General features: G+C 43.1%; 1 protein-coding gene across 4 annotated transcripts in view; it reads right to left on the reverse strand.

Moving 5' to 3' along the window:
* Positions 1-409: 409 nt before the first annotated feature.
* PGCKA1 (PDCD10 and GCKIII kinases associated 1) overlaps positions 410-18,937 on the reverse strand; it is a 64,332-nt gene continuing 45,804 nt past the window's right edge. For 3 of the 4 annotated variants that reach the window (XM_074950120.1, XM_074950122.1, XM_074950121.1), the window contains 2 exons: positions 4,724-4,777; positions 411-2,411 (listed from right to left, as the gene is read on the reverse strand). In XM_074950120.1, the coding sequence (XP_074806221.1) occupies positions 1,409-2,411; positions 4,724-4,755 (1,035 nt within the window). In that variant the 5' untranslated portion in view covers positions 4,756-4,777 and the 3' untranslated portion in view covers positions 411-1,408. Of the gene's footprint in view, positions 2,412-4,723; positions 4,778-12,651; positions 12,673-18,937 lie in introns of those variants that run through there. The other variant, XM_074950123.1, reaches the window with a different exon arrangement.

Here is an 18,937-nt window from a genome sequence, read left to right on the forward strand (position 1 = left end):
CTGACCAAAGTAACTATGTTGACCTAACTTGTAAGTATACTCCAGGTCTAAGTAAAGACTAAGATTAAAGGCCTTAGTATAGATCAGATATGAGCTCTACCTTCAGAATTCTGATCCTTTGACTAAAATTAGCAGAATTACAATGGCATCGTACCATTATCATTTCCTCACTTGAATAGACTGTTGGCATATAGACTGGAGGCAAGTAGCATATATTGCACAGGCAAAGGTGACATAACAATCGGTAATTTTCACACACATTAATTGAGGATGGGTTTTATATTAAGTTTCTTTGAAGGTTTATTTCTTAGCAATTGTTGCATAATTTAGAAACCTAACAAAGTATAAAAGTCAACAGATAATGGTTCTCTAAATTTTAAAACAATTATTTTATTAACAGTTTATAATCAATTCAGGAGCCATCAATTCACAATATAAAACTTGGACCACATTTTCTATCTCAGCCATTCGACAGCATCCAACATTTGGTGACTTTAAACATGAAGAGTTTATTTTCCATATCTCCGAGGCTTTCAACCGGAAATTGTACAAGAGGAAGTTTAACATACTAACTGAAAACTAAAAATATGAAATTATCCAGAAAGGGTAAACATTTCTGAAAGTAGAGATTCAAAAGTTCTAAAGTGTAGTAGGTACTTGATTTGGGGACAGCTGTCTCCCTGCTATAAGTCTAGGGACTGTAGTCCAGTTACAGCAGGATGAATTTAGCCCTCACTGGGTTGTGGGTGTTTTTTAAACAAATGGGTTTTGCTTCTTCTGGGAGGCTGAGGCAAAATCCGTTTGTAAACAATTGGTGAGTCAAGAGATTGTGATTCTAGTTTCTTGCAAAGCATGAAACCAGACAAGTTTCACATGGGTTTCACTGTGACTGCATCTCACAGCTCTGCTAATTTCTTAGTCACAGTTTGCTGAAAGGTTTTTGAACCTAGGGTCAGTTGTATATTTTTACACTAAAATGATTCAGTTCTGTGGTTTTGTATGGCTTGTACCAGAAATGGGGAAACTCTGTTTTTTGTAGCTGTGCTTTGAGATTCATTTGAACATGAAACTTGAGGTGTGTGAAAGCCCTTGAGTCAACTGAAGAAAACCTTCACGTGAACTATATTGTTATATGCTGGCTTTGTGTGAGTGATGCTACGCTCTTGTTTGTGGCCTATGGGAACGATATGGGCCTTATTACTACCAGAAGCCAAGGGAGTTCTTCTTCAGTTCAGGTGGTAAAGGACTGTGTTTTAGCAGCTAAATGATCAGAGTTCTAGTCCCAGCTCCTTCTGTTTTTTGTGCTTCATACAATAATTGTCTGTTCTGTACAACACATGCATTCATTAGTGTTTCACACAGCTCCAGAACTAAGTTTACTATGAATGTGTTAGAAAGAAATCTCCATCTAATACTCCTCATCCTCTTCGTAATCTTCCCCCGCGGTTGCAGCTTCCAGCGCTGCAAGAGCTTCTGCCACCTCTGCGTCCTCCTCCTCCTCCTCTTCAATTTTTCCATTAATTTCTTTATGGTTAATGTGCTTTTCCTCTTGTGCTTCTGTTATGAGGCCCTCAGATGCAAGACCATCAGGCATGTCCTCTTTGACGCATACATTTACAGACTCAGTTTTAAGAGCTTTCTCCACTGAATCATAATTTTCCTTCATGTGCAAAGGCAGGCTTAGGCCAGGGTCCTCACCCTTATTTATCACTATAGACGCTGCATTTTGGTCTGAATGGGTGTAATTGTCTGAAAAACTGTCCTTTTCAGGAGCATTATAGTTTCTGGTTTGGCTATCACGTGGGAGGTAATCCAGGTCTGGTAATTGGATGGCATCATTTTGGGTCTCCAGTATTGCACTTTCTGTGAGAGAGCTGTTTTCTCCTGCAGACTGCGAGTTCTCATCTCGAGAATGTTCTGGCTCTTCTGAGTCTGGCTTCTTGTGATTGCCTGTTTCTGGGTCACAGTCTTTGCCAGATTCATTTGGTAAAGAGAGTCCATTGGTGCAGAGGTCTCTTGTCCTGTTGGCTAAAGAAGAACTTGCTGACTGGCTGGAATTTCCATGTCTGATGGTTTCTTTGATTCGGTTTGTGTTGTGATTAGGAAAGGGATGCGTACCACTACAGGAATTGACACCACTGTGAGCATTGTCAAACTTTTCAATGCAGTTTCCTAGCCCTTCCTCGTGAAGAGCAGTTCCTTTGTGGTTCCAGAAGGCCTCTTTTGTGTTATTGAACCTGTTTTTATTTTCTGTTCTCTGTAACTCATCATTTTGCAGTTCATTTTTATGCACTGGAGTTTCATTGTTCTGATTGCCTTTGAATTTATTGCCGTCTTGCTTGTCTGGTTTGTAACTGTTTACTTCATTGGGGTATCTCGAGGATTGTACATCTTCTGGATCAAAGATATAGCTGGGGAAAGGAGAATTTTACCAGTTAATATTTTCTCTGTTAGAAACTGAAAACTGATTACACCCAAGTCTGACGTGTTGAGATTAAACAACTAGCGCAACTATGCTCAACCTACAGTATTGTGTACTAAACGTAAAAAGCATATACTTAGTTGTCGTCATTTGCTCAAGAGACTGAATGCTACAGAACAATTAGGCTCCAGGTCAGAGGCTCCACAAGGGGACAGAGAGGCCATGGAATGCCTCACTGAGTATGTCACAGCCACAGGACAAGAAGTCCTTCCACCTTATAACAACGCAGTTGTTCCCAACCTTTATCCCCTGGGGGCTCGATTAGCAGGTGGGCACCCTGTACGTGTTCCCTGTGATCATGTCCTGACCCAGCTGTCATCATCTTTTTTCCTTTCCTCTGAACATTTTCTCTCTCACATCTCCCTTCTGTTTCCCCTCTTTTTATTTTTTCCATTCATTTTTTGTACCCCCTCTGCCCCTTTTCCATTTGTTTTTTTTTATTGCTCTGACACAGGTGTTCTTGTTGTTTCTTCACTATGCCCCTCCGCCCTTTATCTTCTCTGGTAGTTTCAATTTCCTTCCCCATTTCCCTCACTCACCATGGTTACTCCTGAGGGCATTCTATGACAAAAAATTAAAAATTCTGCACACAATATTTTAAAATTCTGCACATTTTATTTCTCAAATAAATGTGGAGGTTCCAGCATAATATTGGGGAGCACAGGCCACTGCCTGCACGGAGGTGAGTGATTACTGTGCAGCTCCCCCCACCCCAAACACGAACTCAACGGTGAGGCTGCACCCATCCCTGACACAGCGCAAGGACCGGACCTGCCCCAGAAACACCCCAGGGCCCTGCCCCTCCGTGCCAGGTGCAATAGGTGTGGGCAGGCAGGCTCAGCAAGGCAGGATCCAAGTGTGGAGGGGCTTAGTGTGTGGGGATCCAGATGTGGATTGAGAGGCTTCTGTGTGGGGCAATCTGGGTGTGGGAGGTTCAGTGGGGGATTCAGCTGCGGGGGGATCTGGATGCACAAGGGCTTGTTGGAGGGTTCTGGGTGGAACGGTAATGGGACTCTGCAGGGGGGTGAAGGTGGTTGGGGCTCAGCGGAGGGGTCTGAATGTGGGGGGATAGAGCTCGGTGGGGGGGGTCTGGGTGTGGGGAACTCTGTGCGGGGTCCAGATGTTGGGGGAGTGGTGCTCAGTGGGGTGGGGATCCAGGTGCGGCTGATTAGGGATCCGGGTGAGGGTGGCTTGTCGGGGTGGTCCAGGTGCAGGGGGAGTGGGGCTCATCGGGGGGATTCCAAGTGCAGGGTGGGTGAGGATCGGTGGGAGGATCCGGGTATGAGGGAGTCTGGGTGCACAGGGGTTGGGTGGATGGGAGAGAGAGAGAGTTTGCAGAGCTTCCTGCGGCTGGGGGAGAAATTTGTGGGTGAGTCTGACCCAGCCCTGGATGCCATGCCGGGGAAGAGGAAGTCTCATCCTCCCCAGCCCAGCCAGGACTAGCAGCTGATCCTGCTGTAGGGTAGGGGGCCGGGTCTTTCCCAGTCCCGCCCTCTGCCCCACAGTGATTTACCCCTTTGCTGGCTCCCCTGGGTACCCAAAACATACTTCTGAGGAGGGTCTCATGACCGCACTTGTGGCTTCCCCTGGCTTCCCCGTCAAAGAAAGTCATATTTTTCTGCAGGGAAGTAAAGAAATCTGCAGGGGACCTAAATTCTGCACATGTGCAGTGGCATTATCCCAAGAGTACGTGGTGATGGGGATGGCATCCACATAAGGCTGAGTGGAGCATTGAGAAGCTTGGGATGGCAGGCTGTCTAAATTGAAAACCCTTTACTATGTGACCTGCCCAAAGCCAGTTATTGTAAAGTCTACAATGGAAGCAGGGATGTAAGGTAAGGGATTTCATGGAGCTGTCTCTGCCCTACCTGCAGATTTACAGCACATTTCCAGTGTTTAGAAGGTGATGGATCCTACAGCTTCCCTCACCCACTGAACTAGCCTTGCTTCTTGCCACTCAGGTGGGAAAACGCTACAGTGAGAATTTGCCTCCGTTGCCACATAGCTTCTGTGGGCTAGCAGCTACACAGATGAAACTCAATTAAAATAAACCAACATGAAGTTTACAGGAAATCAGCATTTTTGGGCTCCAAAATGGCTTAATTGATCTAAACTGTAAATTCCTGGATTATTTGCAACATGGTAAACATCCTTAACTTAAAGGATGAATGCAGGTGAGAATGGATTTGTTTTTAACAAGCTTTTATTTTATTCTGATTCCAAGCACCATTTCTTCTGTACCTTTTTATCATTTTACAGCACCTGCACCCCATCTGGATTACTCGTTGTTAACATCTGAAAAGAGAGAGAGAGAAGGCAAGGGAAAAGAAAAATGAGGGATGAATTATTTCATGCAAATATTAAATGAATAAATGGTGGTTGCACTGAACATGAGTCTCCAGTTCTGAAAGGTGCTGCTGGTTGGAGAGAGATTCCCAGTGCTTAGCAATGGGGAATGCTGTAGGAACTGGTAACAGCTCTTGTACAGAATGAACTTTTTCAGTGTTACCACTATGTCACCAGAATAAATTCTTCCCTTGCAGTTTGACTAGAAATAACAAACTGTTGTCAGTAGCTTTCTTTTTGTATGTAGCATCTCACAACAGATAACAACAAATCAGGCAGAGCTTCTCCTGTGGGGTGCCAGATGCCTTCAAATCCCACTAATAGCCCAACCCTTTATTATGATTGGAATCAACATGTTGGTTTGTCCCAGTGGTAATCTTGTGTTTAGAGATTCGCTGAAAGCCAAAACCCAGATCTGAACATCCCAGAAATTTGGGAAAATTTGATTCTCAGTTTTATGGCTTGGGTCCATCTCTACTTGTGTCAATGGAGCCAGGGCCCTTTGTAAGCTTCTGTTGGCTAGAAGCTGGGAATGAGCGACAGGGGATGGATCACTTGATGATTACCTGTTCTGTTCATTCCCTCTGGGGCACCTGGCACTGGCCACTGTCGGAAGACGGGATACTGGGCTAGATGGACCTTTGGTCTGACCCAGTAAGGCCGTTCTTATGTTCTTATGTTACCCATTTTGCAATAATGGAATTTCTATCCATTACTAGTCAGGATGCCCAGTTTCTCTTGACAACTGAACCTGACAGAACCTGTTACCCCTTTGCCCAGCAATAGCAGATCAATTTCCCATTAGGAGAGAAATTGGTGACACTGGATCATGGTATTTGCTAGTGCCATTGATTTAATTTATTTACAAAAATCCTGTTTATCCACTTGCAGAAATTTGCAAGTCCCCAATCCTGTCCCCGGTGTAGGTTAGGGCAGCATATAGGGCTCCACTAAATTGTGGACTGATTGTGATGGACCCCTATGATCCATTCCAGCAGCAGCAATGAATTCCCATCTCTTTGTTCCTTGGTTGCTGTCTCCTTGCTTTCAGGACACTATCACTTCCATCATCACCTGTTCCTTTCACCAGGGAGGTCCCTTATCCCAAAGTCACTAGCCTTTGGCTGTGTAGAGGCGGGTCTCGGCACTGACCTGTTCTGCAATATAAAGGAATTTAGACAGGTTTGACTAGACCCTTAGTGTCCATTAGAGCTGTGCTTAACCCCGTAAGTCCCCTTTAACAATTTTCTGAGGACTTGTCTACAAAAGAAAGTTGCACTGGTTTAGCTTAAGGTGTAATGTTAAACTGATTCAGTTTAGTAAGTCCCAATATGGACACACTGATCTTCATTTAACAGTGTCTTGTTTTGATTTAGCTTAAACCTGTTCTTAATCGACTTAAACTAAACCATAAGAAGCCTGGTAAACTGAAATAAGTGTCCTCGCCGCATTTGGCATTGGTTAATTAAATTGGTTTAAAATCACACCTTCAGTTAAACCATTACACCTCTGTGTGTGTAGACAAGTCCTGAGCTCTGTCACTGCAGCTAGCTTTCTTGAGGGACCTTGGTCCAGACTCTCTAGGTTTAACCATTTTTATATTGAGTTTCTCATTGAGTGCTGATATCAGTAATTCATATCCTGTATTCTGTTAACATCTTGTTCCATAAAAATATCTCAGCAGTGGCTTTTAACAATACTAAGTGCTGATAACTTTTGTTTGCTTTAGTTGTAAAGCAGCCTGAGACATTCTGTAGAAAGATGATATAAATGCAGATTACTTCTGTTGTTTCTATAAGAGTACTTTCCATGATTTTACACTAGTGTGAGTATTTGGATTGTCTCTGCATTTACTCCTAGGTTTTACAAGCTGATAGTTACAAACACTTGTATTTGTCCTCTTGTATGAATAAACTAATGTTTATGGGAAGTATTTTGTACTGCATTCTTTTGTAAATAATTCTCAGCATTGAATTAGAAATACAGGATTTTAAAATGTCAATAAGAAAAGGAGTACTAGTGGCACCTTAGAGACTAACCAATTTATTTGAGCATGAGCTTTCGTGAGCTACAGCTCACTTCATCGGATGCATACTGTGGAAAGTATAGAAGATCTTTTTATACACACAAGTAGTGGTGAACACCCATTTTTTCATGCTTTGTGTGTATAAAAAGATCTTCTACACTTTCCACAGTATGCATCCGATGAAGTGAGCTGTAGCTCACGAAAGCTCATGCTCAAATAAATTGGTTAGTCTCTAAGGTGCCACAAGTACTCCTTTTCTTTTAGCGAATACAGACTAACACGGCTGCTACTCTGAAACCTGTAAAATGTCAATGTTTCAGGTTTTATTTTTTCTAGGTTTACAGCAAGTTTCAGAACCAGGATTACAAAATAATGTTGTGAGGTAATATAGTCGTACACAATGAAACATATGTTTTAGTCCTATTAGCTTTAGACATCTTGCTATGAAAATTTCAGTGCTTATCTTACTAAAAAGTGCCATAGATGTGTCGATGTTTTACAGCACACACAGTTTTGATAGATTCCCATCCAAAGCAAGTTACGATTTGAATCAAATGAATACTATGCAGACTATTAAAAAAAGAGGTTTGGAGCAGACAGCTGTAGCCTAAGTGCACAACTATGTTTTCAGAAGAGATTTCCATACAGAGAGATAGGAGGGCTGTCGGAAATGAAGGAGAAGGCTCTTCAAAGCTTAGGGGGAAGCAGAGTAAAAAAAGGCAGAAGTGAGATCACAGAAAGGGACACAAAGCGAATACTGGGTAGAATGTGGTGTCTGAGAACAAGTGTAGGAGGAAACCTGTTGTATCTTTATATGTTGTTCTATTTTTAATTAGAGACATTTTAGATTTGCCTTTTGTGACATTTTCTTGCCAAGTCTGACTCTTAAATATTTCCATACTAGTAAACCATGAGTGAACCCATAAAATATATCAGATTAAGAAGGCATGACTCAGAGCCTAAACTTGCAAAGCACAGTGTGTGGAATTTTCAAAAGAGCTCAGCACTGGCCAAACTCTGCTCCTGTTGAAATCAAAGGGAGTTTTATCTTTGACTTCAGTTGGAACAGAGTTGGATCAATGCTGAGCTCTCTTGAAAATCCCCCTTGAGCGCCTTCTGTGAAATTCTGAACATCCTCAATTCTCATTGATTCCATTCTCAGTGGAGGACACTCAGGAGATGCTTAGCCCTTTGCAGGATAAGACTTCACATTTTGAGGTGTTTGTGAACAGCTGAACCTAAAAGATGACGGAATCACAATATGCTAAGAACAGGAATGTGCTGTTGCTAAAATAGTTACAGATCTCAGCATAGAAGGCCAAGGCTGTATTAGTGTCAAAAGCAAAGCTTCGCGTGTGGAATGGGGGGAGAATATACCCTTCAATCTTATATAATTACATAGCACTCAATAATGTTGCATGTGCATGCTCCCTTGGTCTGTTGTACTTGACTAAAACCAGCGGGTAGGGCTGTAGCTAGCAGTGTGAAATATGTGCATATATTGGTCAAACATATTGGTGCACCGCTACAGACTAGGGACCGAATGGCTCGGCAGCAGTTCTGCAGAAAAGGACCTAGGGGTTACAGTGGACGAGAAGCTGGTATGAGTCAACAGTGTGCCCTTGTTGCCAAGAAGGCCAATGGCACTTTGGGATGTATATGTAGGGGCATTGCCAGCAGATCGAGGGACGTGATCGTTCCCCTCTATTCGACATCGGTGAGGCCTCATCTGGAGTACTGTGTCCAGTTTTGGGCCCCACACTACAAGAAGAATGTGGAAAAATTGGAAAGAGTCCAGCGGAGGGCAACAAAAATGATTAGGGGACTAGAACACGTGACTTATGAGGAGAGGCTGAGGGAACTGGGATTGTTTAGTCTGCGGAAGAGAAGAATGAGGGGGGATTTGATAGCTGCTTTCAACTACCTGAAAGGGGGTTCCAGAGAGGATGGCTCTAGACTGTTCTCAGTGGTAGCTGATGACAGAACAAGGAGCAATGGTGTCAAGTTCAGTGGGGGAGGTTTAGGTTGGATATTAGGAAAAACTTTTTCACTAGGAGGGTGGTGAAACACTGGAATGCGTTACCTAGGGAGGTGGTGGAATCTCCTTCCTTAGAAGTTTTTAAGGTCAGGCTTGACAAAGCCCTGGCGGGGATGATTTAGTTGAGGATTGGTCCTGCTTTGAGCAGGGGGTTGGACTAGATGACTTCCTGAGGTCCCTTCCAACCCTGATATTCTGTGATTTTATGATTGGGTCCCCTACACTGTCGTCATACTTGCAGTATCCCTGTAATCCCCCCACAATTTATTATCCTACATTCTATTACATACACAACAGTGCAGCTGATAGAGGAAGATATAGGAATCCGGGCCTGCAGCAGAGCCAGCCTCAGGGCAACCTAATGAGTGCAACTGGCCTGTAGTAGGCTGCCTGATTGACTACACAGACTGATTGGTGGGAAGAGTCAGCAGATCAGCTCTTAAGGCCAGCAGCAGCAGTTTGGTGGGTGCTCAAAGCATTCACCCACAGCTGTGATGGCTCCTGCACCTGCCTCATCCCAGCCCTGCTCTGCCTTTTTCCATCCCTTCAGCTTCCTCGGTCTCAGCCCTTCTGTTGCCTTGGACCCAGACTTGCCTCACTCCACATAACCTGGCTCTGACCCTAAGCTCTGATTCATGACTTACGACTTTGGCTCTGACCCTCAGCGCTGGCATCTGGCCTCTGACTCTGCTTTTGACCCTTAGCTCTGGTTCCTGATGGCTGACTCCAGCTCCAGTCACTAGGTACAACTCTCAGTCCATGTCTCAGTCACTGACAATTTTGAGCAGCCCCAAAACAGGGAACTGGAGCTGAAATGGTGAGCATGGACCCTACAAAGGCCATTTATCTCTCTGACAGAGAGTGGGAGCCCTATGGACCTTGCAGGCCCAGGTTGTCACCCTGCAGGTGCAGAATGCTGTTCTGCCACGCTTTCAGCTCCAACCCAAGCTCCCACACCTGGCAAGTTTGATGGTGGTCATGGCAATTTTGTGGATTCCTAAATCTGTATCTGCTCCTATTTCTGCTACATTGTACTCACTGACCAAGCCTGGGATTGATTATCAGCCTGCTTAGTGGGGAGTCCCTGGCTTGGGTTTCTCTGCTCCTGGAAGAATCAAGCCCGCTTCTGGGACAGTTCGAGGACTTTGTTCAGGCTATGGAGGTGATCGTCAATGATCCATGTCACGAGCGTATGGCAAAAGTCACACTTCAGGTGTTGCTGCGGGGATGCCAGCAGTTGCTAGCTATGCCATGGGGTTCCGATGCTTTGTAGTAAATGCCGAGTGGAACAGTACCACCCAGCATTATCATTTCCAGCTCAGCCTAAATGATGACATTAAAGGTGAACTGGCACAGTTAGAATCCCTGTCTGACCCAGATCGGTAATATTCAGCTGGACTGCACTCAAGGATGAATGCAGGGTGCAGCGATTTCTGGGGTTCACCAATTTCTGGGGTTCACCAATTCGCCACAGAGAGAATGAACAGAACAGGTAATCATCAAGTGATTTATGGCACTCCTTGAAAAGAGAGCCTGGTTTGTCTGGTACACAGAGGCTCAGTTGACCTTTGATCGACATTCACCTTGCACCCATCCTAATTGACCCAGATACCACTAATCCATTTACAGTTAAGGCTGATGCCTCTGAGTTTGCTATATGTGGAGTACAGTCTTAACATGAAGGCCCATGCAACCAACTCCACCCCTTTGCCTTTTAATTTTGGAAACTAACCCAGTGGAAAAAATATGTGATGTTTAGCTACTGGCTATAAAGGTGGTTTTCAGAGTGGCACCACCTCCTAGAAGGGGCTTGATTCCCAGTCCAAGTCCTGTTTACCACAAGAACCTGGAGGTCCTATGGACTGCTAGATGCCTTAACCAGCACCAGATCTGCGGATCTCTCTTCTTTGCTTGCTTTGACTTTACAGTTACCTATCGTCCAGGGATGAGAAATGGGATGGTGGGTGATCTGTCCTGCAAAGACGAATATATTGAACCTGGCGAAGAGCCCTGTGCCACTGTGCTCAAGGTTTCCCACTTTGTCAAAAGGACAGTTGGCAGGGTCTGAAATCCTCCATCTGCTCCCTGCTGACCTCTTTGTGACCCAGATCTACTAGACCATGAATGATGTGGGTATCTGACTTGATACCAAGTTCTGATTTCAGAAAGGCCTTCTCTGTTGTAAGGGTTGTATTTATGTTCTGGGGGGCGGGGGGAGAACCTAGGCTTCTGGTATTGAAACCACAATAAAGTGCCACAATTTACCACTTGCAGGCTAATATAAGACTTTGGAATCTGGTCTAGAGGAATTTCTGGTGGCCAGGCCTACCAATTTACATTAAGAATTATATAAGGTTCTGTGACCTCTGTGCCCATACCAAGGACACACAATCAAAATCCCTAGGTCTCCTCCATCCTCTGTTCATGCCTCCACTGCCTTGGTCTACTATATCAATAGACTTCAGTTTAGAACTGCCACACACTCAGGGACACTCTGTAATCCTGCTTGCCATCAACTTCCTAGCAAAGATGGTGCACTTCAGCCCATACTGTATTGTTCCCACTGCATGGGAGACAGCTTAGCTCTTCCTGGAAAATGTCAGCCGCTACCAAGGGTTATGGACAAGCATTGTATTAGACTGGGGACCTCAGTTCATCTCCCGAGTCTGGAGAATATTTCTCGGACTCATTGGCATCAAATCCCTTCTCTCAACCACTTATCACCTGCAGACTAATGGGCAAACAGAGTCAATCAAATCTTGAAGAAGTCTCTTCACTGTGTTCTGAGTTACCACCAGGATGACTGGGTCACCCTGTGCTATGCCAAATTGGCATATAACAATGTGAACCATGCCTTGACCCAACATATCCCATTCTTTGTAAACTATGACTCTTAGCTCTTCTTCCACCCAGACTTACCCATAAGTTCCCCAGTGCTGGCCACTGTGGATTTTGCCTCCCACGTGCATTGGGAGAATAAGGAACACTTGCAGTCTCCCAAAGAAGCCTTTAAGCACCACGTGGACCAAGAATGTTGAGCTGTCCCAAATCTGCCTGTAGGGGTCAAGGTGTTGCTCTCTGCCCAAAGCCAAACTGGATTATTGATACCTGGGCCCCTTCAAGATTATATTTCTTCAGTGGCTTTCTAGTTACAACTGCCCAAGTCCTTGAAGATCCACCCTGTTTTTCACATTTCACTTTTAAGGTCCTACACTGAGAATCCATACCCAAATGACTCCAATCCGTCACCGCCACCCATAATAGTCCATGGATAGGAGGGGTACTTGTTCCACCAAATCCTCTGCTCTCGACAAGTTAGGGGAAGATTCTAGGACCTGGTGGACTTGGAAGGCTACAGTCTGGACGAATGGTCTGGGAACTGGTAGAGAATATGCGTGCCCTGGACCTATTGTGAGAACTCTACGAGAAGAACCCAGCGAAACCAGGCCCCTAGGAGGTGCCCTTTCGTGGGGAGTATGGTCAGGAATCAGGGCCTGCAGCAGATCCAGTGTCTGGACAACCTAACGAGCACAACTGGCTTGTAGTAGGCTGCCTGCTGGGCTACACCACCCAACTGGTGGCAAGAGTAAGCAGAACAGTTCTTAGGCCCAGCAGCAGCAGCAATTTGGTGGCTGCTCAAAGTATTTGCCCACACCCTGCCCCTCCCTTGGCCGCAGCCTTGTTTCACTGCAGGAACTTGCCTCTGACCCTCAGCTCTGATTCCTGACTTTGTATTTCGGTTCTGATTTTGGTTCTGACCTTGGGCTCCTATTCCTGGCTACCGACTCCAGCTCCAACCACTAGACATGACTGCCCATGTTCCAGCTGTTGACAGTAGAAGCTTCTAATGAGGAGTAAAAGCCCTGTAAATCACCATAAGAAAAATATTGCCTATAGGAAATGTAGTTATAACGGTGGCATGTGCTTTCTATGCTATTGCTGTGTACTTCAATAATTTCTTTGTGACATTTATCATCAAGATGAGATCATTCACTTTCCATTTTAAATCCTTATCTATTCTGGTGTTCCATTCATCATCATCATCATGATTAATACTGTTGAAATGCTTTATATCCAATGATAATATTTAACAATTTCCTGGAAGTGAGCTAGCTGAATGGACAATAACTTCTATTTGCAACAAAATCTGAAATATTTAAACAATTTTATTTGTAATTTAGATGAACTATTTGCAAAATTAACATTCAGTTTTTCAAAAAGTTCACTTTGATGCTTGATCTTTAGACTAAATACAGTGTATATATTTATTCCTTAGCATTATTTATTTTAGTGCTTGTGAAAGGTATGCAATTATCCCGAGAGCCTGTAGTTTCTTATTCACAGAACAGGTACAGCTCAGTTAGTGGCAGAACAAACTTCCTTTCATTGCTCGGGTATTGTGCTGCAAACCTGAGATGAAGGGGCCACAAATGGATAAGAGTAGTTCATACCCCACACCTAGTTAGATATTGACACCAGCACTATAAGCCAGATCTTCAGTTGGCATAAATGGGTACAACTCCATCTGGCCCTATACATTTAATTCCAGAATGTTCAGAACACTTATGAAATATTTTCCTGTGATTCTTCCCCCTCCCCCATGTCCTTTGCATTCTTTTCTTTTGGAATCTTTCATGATTTTGAATTCCAGTGTCACCAGGGCTAAAAGCAAAAGTGCCAACAGCGCATTTGCACTGAGGTGGCAGTTTAATCTTATTCTTTACATCAATTTTTCTTGTCAAAGCTATTATTTGAATGAACATATCTTTTTAAAGGAAATGAAAATTTGCATGGAAATTTTTTATTTTGGTCAAAATGTTGTCTTGGTTTTTTTGATGAAAAATTGAAAACTTAAAAAAAAATCCAAAAACCATCCCTTTCATTTTTATGTTTTTGGTTCCTCACCGCCTCTATTCTTTTACCCTTTCATCAGTGAGGACAAAAGGTAGTGCGAAGGGGGAAAACCTAAAACCCGTCTTTGTTCTTTTTGTCAAAAACCCAAAACATTTTAGAACATAAGAACGGCCATACTGGGTCAGACCAAAGGTCCATCTAGACCAGAATCCTGTCCTCCAACAGTGGCTAATGCCAGGTGCCACAGAGAGAATGAGCAGAACAGGTAATCATCAAGTGATCCATCCCGTCACCCATTCCCAGCTTCTGGCAAACAGAGGCTAGGGACACCAGCCCTGGCTAATAGCCATTGATGGACCTATCCTCCATGAACTTATCTAGTTCTTTTTTGAACCCTGTTCTAATCTTTGCCTTCACAACATCCTCTGGCAAGGAGTTCTACAGGTTGACTGTGCGTTGTGTGATAAGCATTTTGTTTCATTTTAAATGTTTTGTGAAAATATTTATCCTCCAACCATGTCTAATATTTAACCAATAATTTTCCCCAGTTGCTAGCAAAGCCTAGGACTGATGAGAGATATTAATTTACTTAGAGAACTACTATAGCATAGTGGATGGAAAGTATGGCAGGAAATCCTGAGTTCTGACCCCTGCTCTGCCATCAAACTTGCTGTGTAATCTTGGGCAAGTCACTTAAACCAACATTTTAAAACCTGAGTGTGATGAGTCATCCCTGAATTTCCTCTGAGCCTGAGCCTGCTTAAACCTGATGAGTCCCTGAGCCAGAGCATGTGATGAGTCATAGGAGGCAATTACCTTTTAGACCCCATGCCACTTACCCAGGTTCAGCCAATCCACAGGCAAGAACCCACCTGAGTGATCTTAAGGCAGGTACATAGACTCCTAAGGGAAGCAGTCTTTCTAGTCTGCTCAACTTCAGTACCTGGTCAGGAGTACTCCCACAGCCGAGTAGTTCTGATAGTTTATCTGTGCTCCTGCTCCAGCCAGCCCTTGCTTCCATTCTTGCTTCGTCCTATGCCCGTTTCTACTCTAGCCAGCCCCCTGCTGATTCTGACGCTGGCTGCCTACTGTTGGGCGGTTACATTTCATATTTAAGTACCTAAATAGAAGGGATAGCTGAGGATGGCTGTAGTGGCATTTGTTCATGCTCAGTTCTTCTGGGAATCAAGCCACTTTTACTTGCATTACATAAATTTAGGAGCCCAATGTGAATCACTCACTTGAAAATGTTGACCTTCACCTTCCCTGTCCTAATCTGAAAACTGGGGCTAATGCCTACCTCAGAGGTGTTATGAGGATTAGTTAATGCTTTTTACAGTGCTTTGGAAAAAACTATAAGGGACTACATAAGTGCTCAGTAGTAGTATCGTTGTTCTGGAGTTCACAATGTGTGTGTGTGTGTGTGTGTGTGTGTAAGCTAGAAAAACATTTCTGCTTTTGTATTAAAAAAGAAGAACCAGATTTGAATCTGTTTCAGCCTGTGGTACTACTTAATCTGGCTCCTGCTCATCTGAGAGATAAAGGGCCAGATTTTCAGTCTGTAAATCTGAAATAACTCCATGACTGTAATAAAGTTATTGTCACCAGAGGAAATTAAATGAGAGTTGGGCTCTCTTTTGCTCAAATGTCATCTGCTGCTAATCCCACTGCAATGTTAGGACAGTTCTAGCTTGTTTTGTAGCCAAAAGGAGAGAAACTCCTTTCTTGTGAATAGAAATGGAGTTGTTTATAGAAAAAACACCCCAGCTATTGAAATTCATTTATATAGTAGAACCTCAGAGTTATGAACAGACTAGTCAACTACACATCGGGTGACCAGATGTCCCGATTTTAGAGGGACAGTCCCGATTTTTGGGTCTTTTTCTTATATAGGTTCCTATTACCCCCACCACCAGTTCTAATTTTTCACATTTGTTGTCTGGTCACCCTAACCACACACCTCATTTGGAACCGGAAGTTCACAGTCAGGCAGCAGCAGAGAGAGAAACACACACACACACACACACACGCACAAAACAAATACAGTACACTACTGTGTTAAACGTAAACTTCTTAAGAGGGAAAGTTTAATAAAAAAGATGTGACAAGATAAGGAAACTGTTTCTGTGCTTGTTTCATTTAAATGAAGATGGTTAAAAGCAGCATTTTTCTTCTGCATAGTAAAGTTTCAAAGCTGTATTATGTCAATGTTCAGTTGTAAATTTTTGAAAGAGCAACCATAATGTTTTGTTCAGAGGTATGAACATTTGAGAGTTACAAACACCTCAGGAATTCTACTACTGGGGGCAGGCAACCTACGGCACGCGAGCTGATTTTCAGTGGCACTCACACTGCCCGGGACCTGGCCACCGGTCCAGCGGGCTGTGCATTTTAATTTAATTTTAAATGAAGCTTCTTAAACATTTTAAAAACCTTATTTACTTTACATACAACCATAGTTAAGTTATATATTAAAGCCTTATAGAAAGAGACCTTCTAAAAACATTAAAATGTATTACTGGCACCTGAAACCTTAAATTAGAGTGAATAAATGAAGACTCGGCACACCACTTCTGAAAGGCTGCCGACCCCTGATCTACTGTATTGAATTTTGACAAGAGACTGAAATGGATGAGTTGGTTGATGATGGAGAGAGGAAAATCTAATATTAGGGAAGAGATATAGGAAGACTGATTTTTTTTTTTTTCCCCCTAACAGAAGATTTTGGGAACACTGCCATTTTACACAGTCAGAGAAGTGCCACCGTGTAGTCATGGTGATTGAGGAAATAGTGACAGGGCTTGAATCCCAGTGGAACAGAAGGAACGATATTGCCTTTAATAAATAGACACAAGAAAAGCGGAAAAGTTCCCTTTTTAAATGTTTACCAGTAGCATTCTGCAATCTGGCCATACAAGGTGAAGAGAATGGAATGAGGCCTTTCTTGAAAAGAGTATATAAGGGGGGGAGAGGAATGTACCCTAACTTCTGAAATTGTAACTTCTGTAAATGAAATGTGAAATGCAAGGCTGAGTATACATAATAAACCCCCCATCTGATTAAATAGAAGTGAGAAACATAATATTCTGACTTTGTATTGTGTAATAACATAGGTTGTATTGTGTGTTTAAACTGTGATATGTAATATGGATAAACAAAAAAATACAAGTGAGAGGACATCATGAATAAGGAAGGACAAACTATTCCAATGAAAGAAAAAACAACTGGCAGCCTCTTGCAAAATAATGATTGAAGTGAATTAAAAACTTTATTGTGGTTTTAAAAGGCTGATCCTTTTTTAGTTGTGTTAATGTACTGTTTCTATCCATTTCCTGGTTTTGGCCAGGAGTGGAAACAGAAGTGCCAGGAGAGAAGAAATGTAAATGGTATTTTTGACTCAGCCCAGACCAGTAAGAACTGGAAATCTGACTGAAAATATTTTTGCAAGATAATCCAGCCTGATTTCCATGCCAAAGAGTTTGGCATGACATCTGAACTTTTGCATGTTTCTTCCAAACTAAACCAGTGGGCTACCAAGTAACCAGGCATTTATATATTGGTCATTTCAATGGGCTGCTAGGCCAGTTTTTCCCCTCTCTCTGGGCAGGCTAATGCAGATGGAGTCAGCCAGTGCAAAACCCTGCTGGCTTCTGCTTCCCGCTGCATCAGCCTACTGTGTCTCCACTACCCCAAACTCCTGCCTGCCAGTGATTAGAAGCACCAATTTGCACACCCTGAACAGTTCCCGTTCCTCCTACAAAGTGCACAAACCCTCCCTGCTTAGGGCTACGTCAAAGGAAGTCCAGCAGCCTACGCCTCACTGCCAAGGTAACCCAGCCATGTTTCACTTAGTTTCTATCACTGTCTTAGGCCTCATGCAGACACCTCAGAAACACCTGACATTTTCAGAAGCAAGTGTGGGAGAAGAATAGATTGTGGAGGAGATACAGGGGGGAAGGGAAGAGAGGAAACAATAGATTTTGGGCATTAATATCCTCCTTAAGTATGCAAGCAGCTGTAAACACCTAGTGGGCTTTTCCTAGTACGAACTCTGGTTTGTATTCTGTGCTGTGTAGGTATCAGAATCTCATTTAAGATTTCAAAGGTTACATTGTGGATATGCATGCGGGTGCATATGTATGAGGTCTGAGAGAGTAGCAGGGGTGTGTGTGGTAGGGAGTGGGGTAATGCAGAGAATTAGTAATGGGTGGAGACAAAGGAATGAGCGATAAGGAAGATGGGAAAAATCAATGACAAATAGGTGAGAGAGGAATGGAAAGATTATGGAACAGCAGATAGAGCTGGCAAGAGGAGAGAACAAACACAGGAATAGAAAGGTGGGAGATTATTAAACATAAGGCACAGAAACACCAGCAGATAGTAAAAGGAGAGAGAGAGAATGTTATGAAAAGTTACTTAGAACCCCAATCTAGCAAAGACTTGTCCCTGTCATTTGGACAACTAATGTGCTGAAAGTTAAACATGCTTTGCTAGACTGGTCCCTATTTAGTGTACAGGTTAAAGCCAAAATGTTACAGAAATTAAAACTATGTAGAATGTTTAACTTTAAAATGAGAGACAAAATTCTTTGGTAACTTCCGTTTGGTTTCTAACCCAAACTATGCCTGCATTAGCATAATTTGGTATGGAGGCATCAGTAGCAAATCCATAGTTAAATTTGCATTAAGATTTATACTTAAAACAGGCCTGAAATCCCTCTACTTCCTATTTTAATAACCGAATTTAGTCTTGAAATTAACCACAATACTCATCAAAGGAAAATTAATTTTCCATGTAATTATCAGGTTTTTTAGAAAAGCAATTACTAGCTTGGGTAGAAGACAGACTTTAAAATGATCCCTTATTGAATTTTGGTCCTGACCTCTCATATGTTTGTTTGGCTACAGGGAGCCAAAGAAACACTGTCACCACAAATTCCACCCCTCTTTCTGCATACCCACACACACCCTTTCTCACCATGTAAGTTGAGAAGTCATTTTCATACTTTATGTTTAAACATAAAGGGTTGGATTGGCACGTCGCAATCCATCCCCAGTAGGAGGAAGCATGTAGCTGCGCAGACCAACAGTAGCATAGGGACCATATTGTGACTCTGCAGGTCACAGTTTAGTTCCTGCTTCCCCCACTGCTCAGTAAGGAAAGTAAGTGCTACAGTAATCTTTTTCCTGGT

Source organism: Natator depressus, chromosome 4 (assembly GCF_965152275.1).
Source record: "Natator depressus isolate rNatDep1 chromosome 4, rNatDep2.hap1, whole genome shotgun sequence".
NCBI classification, from domain to species: Eukaryota; Metazoa; Chordata; order Testudines; family Cheloniidae; genus Natator; species Natator depressus.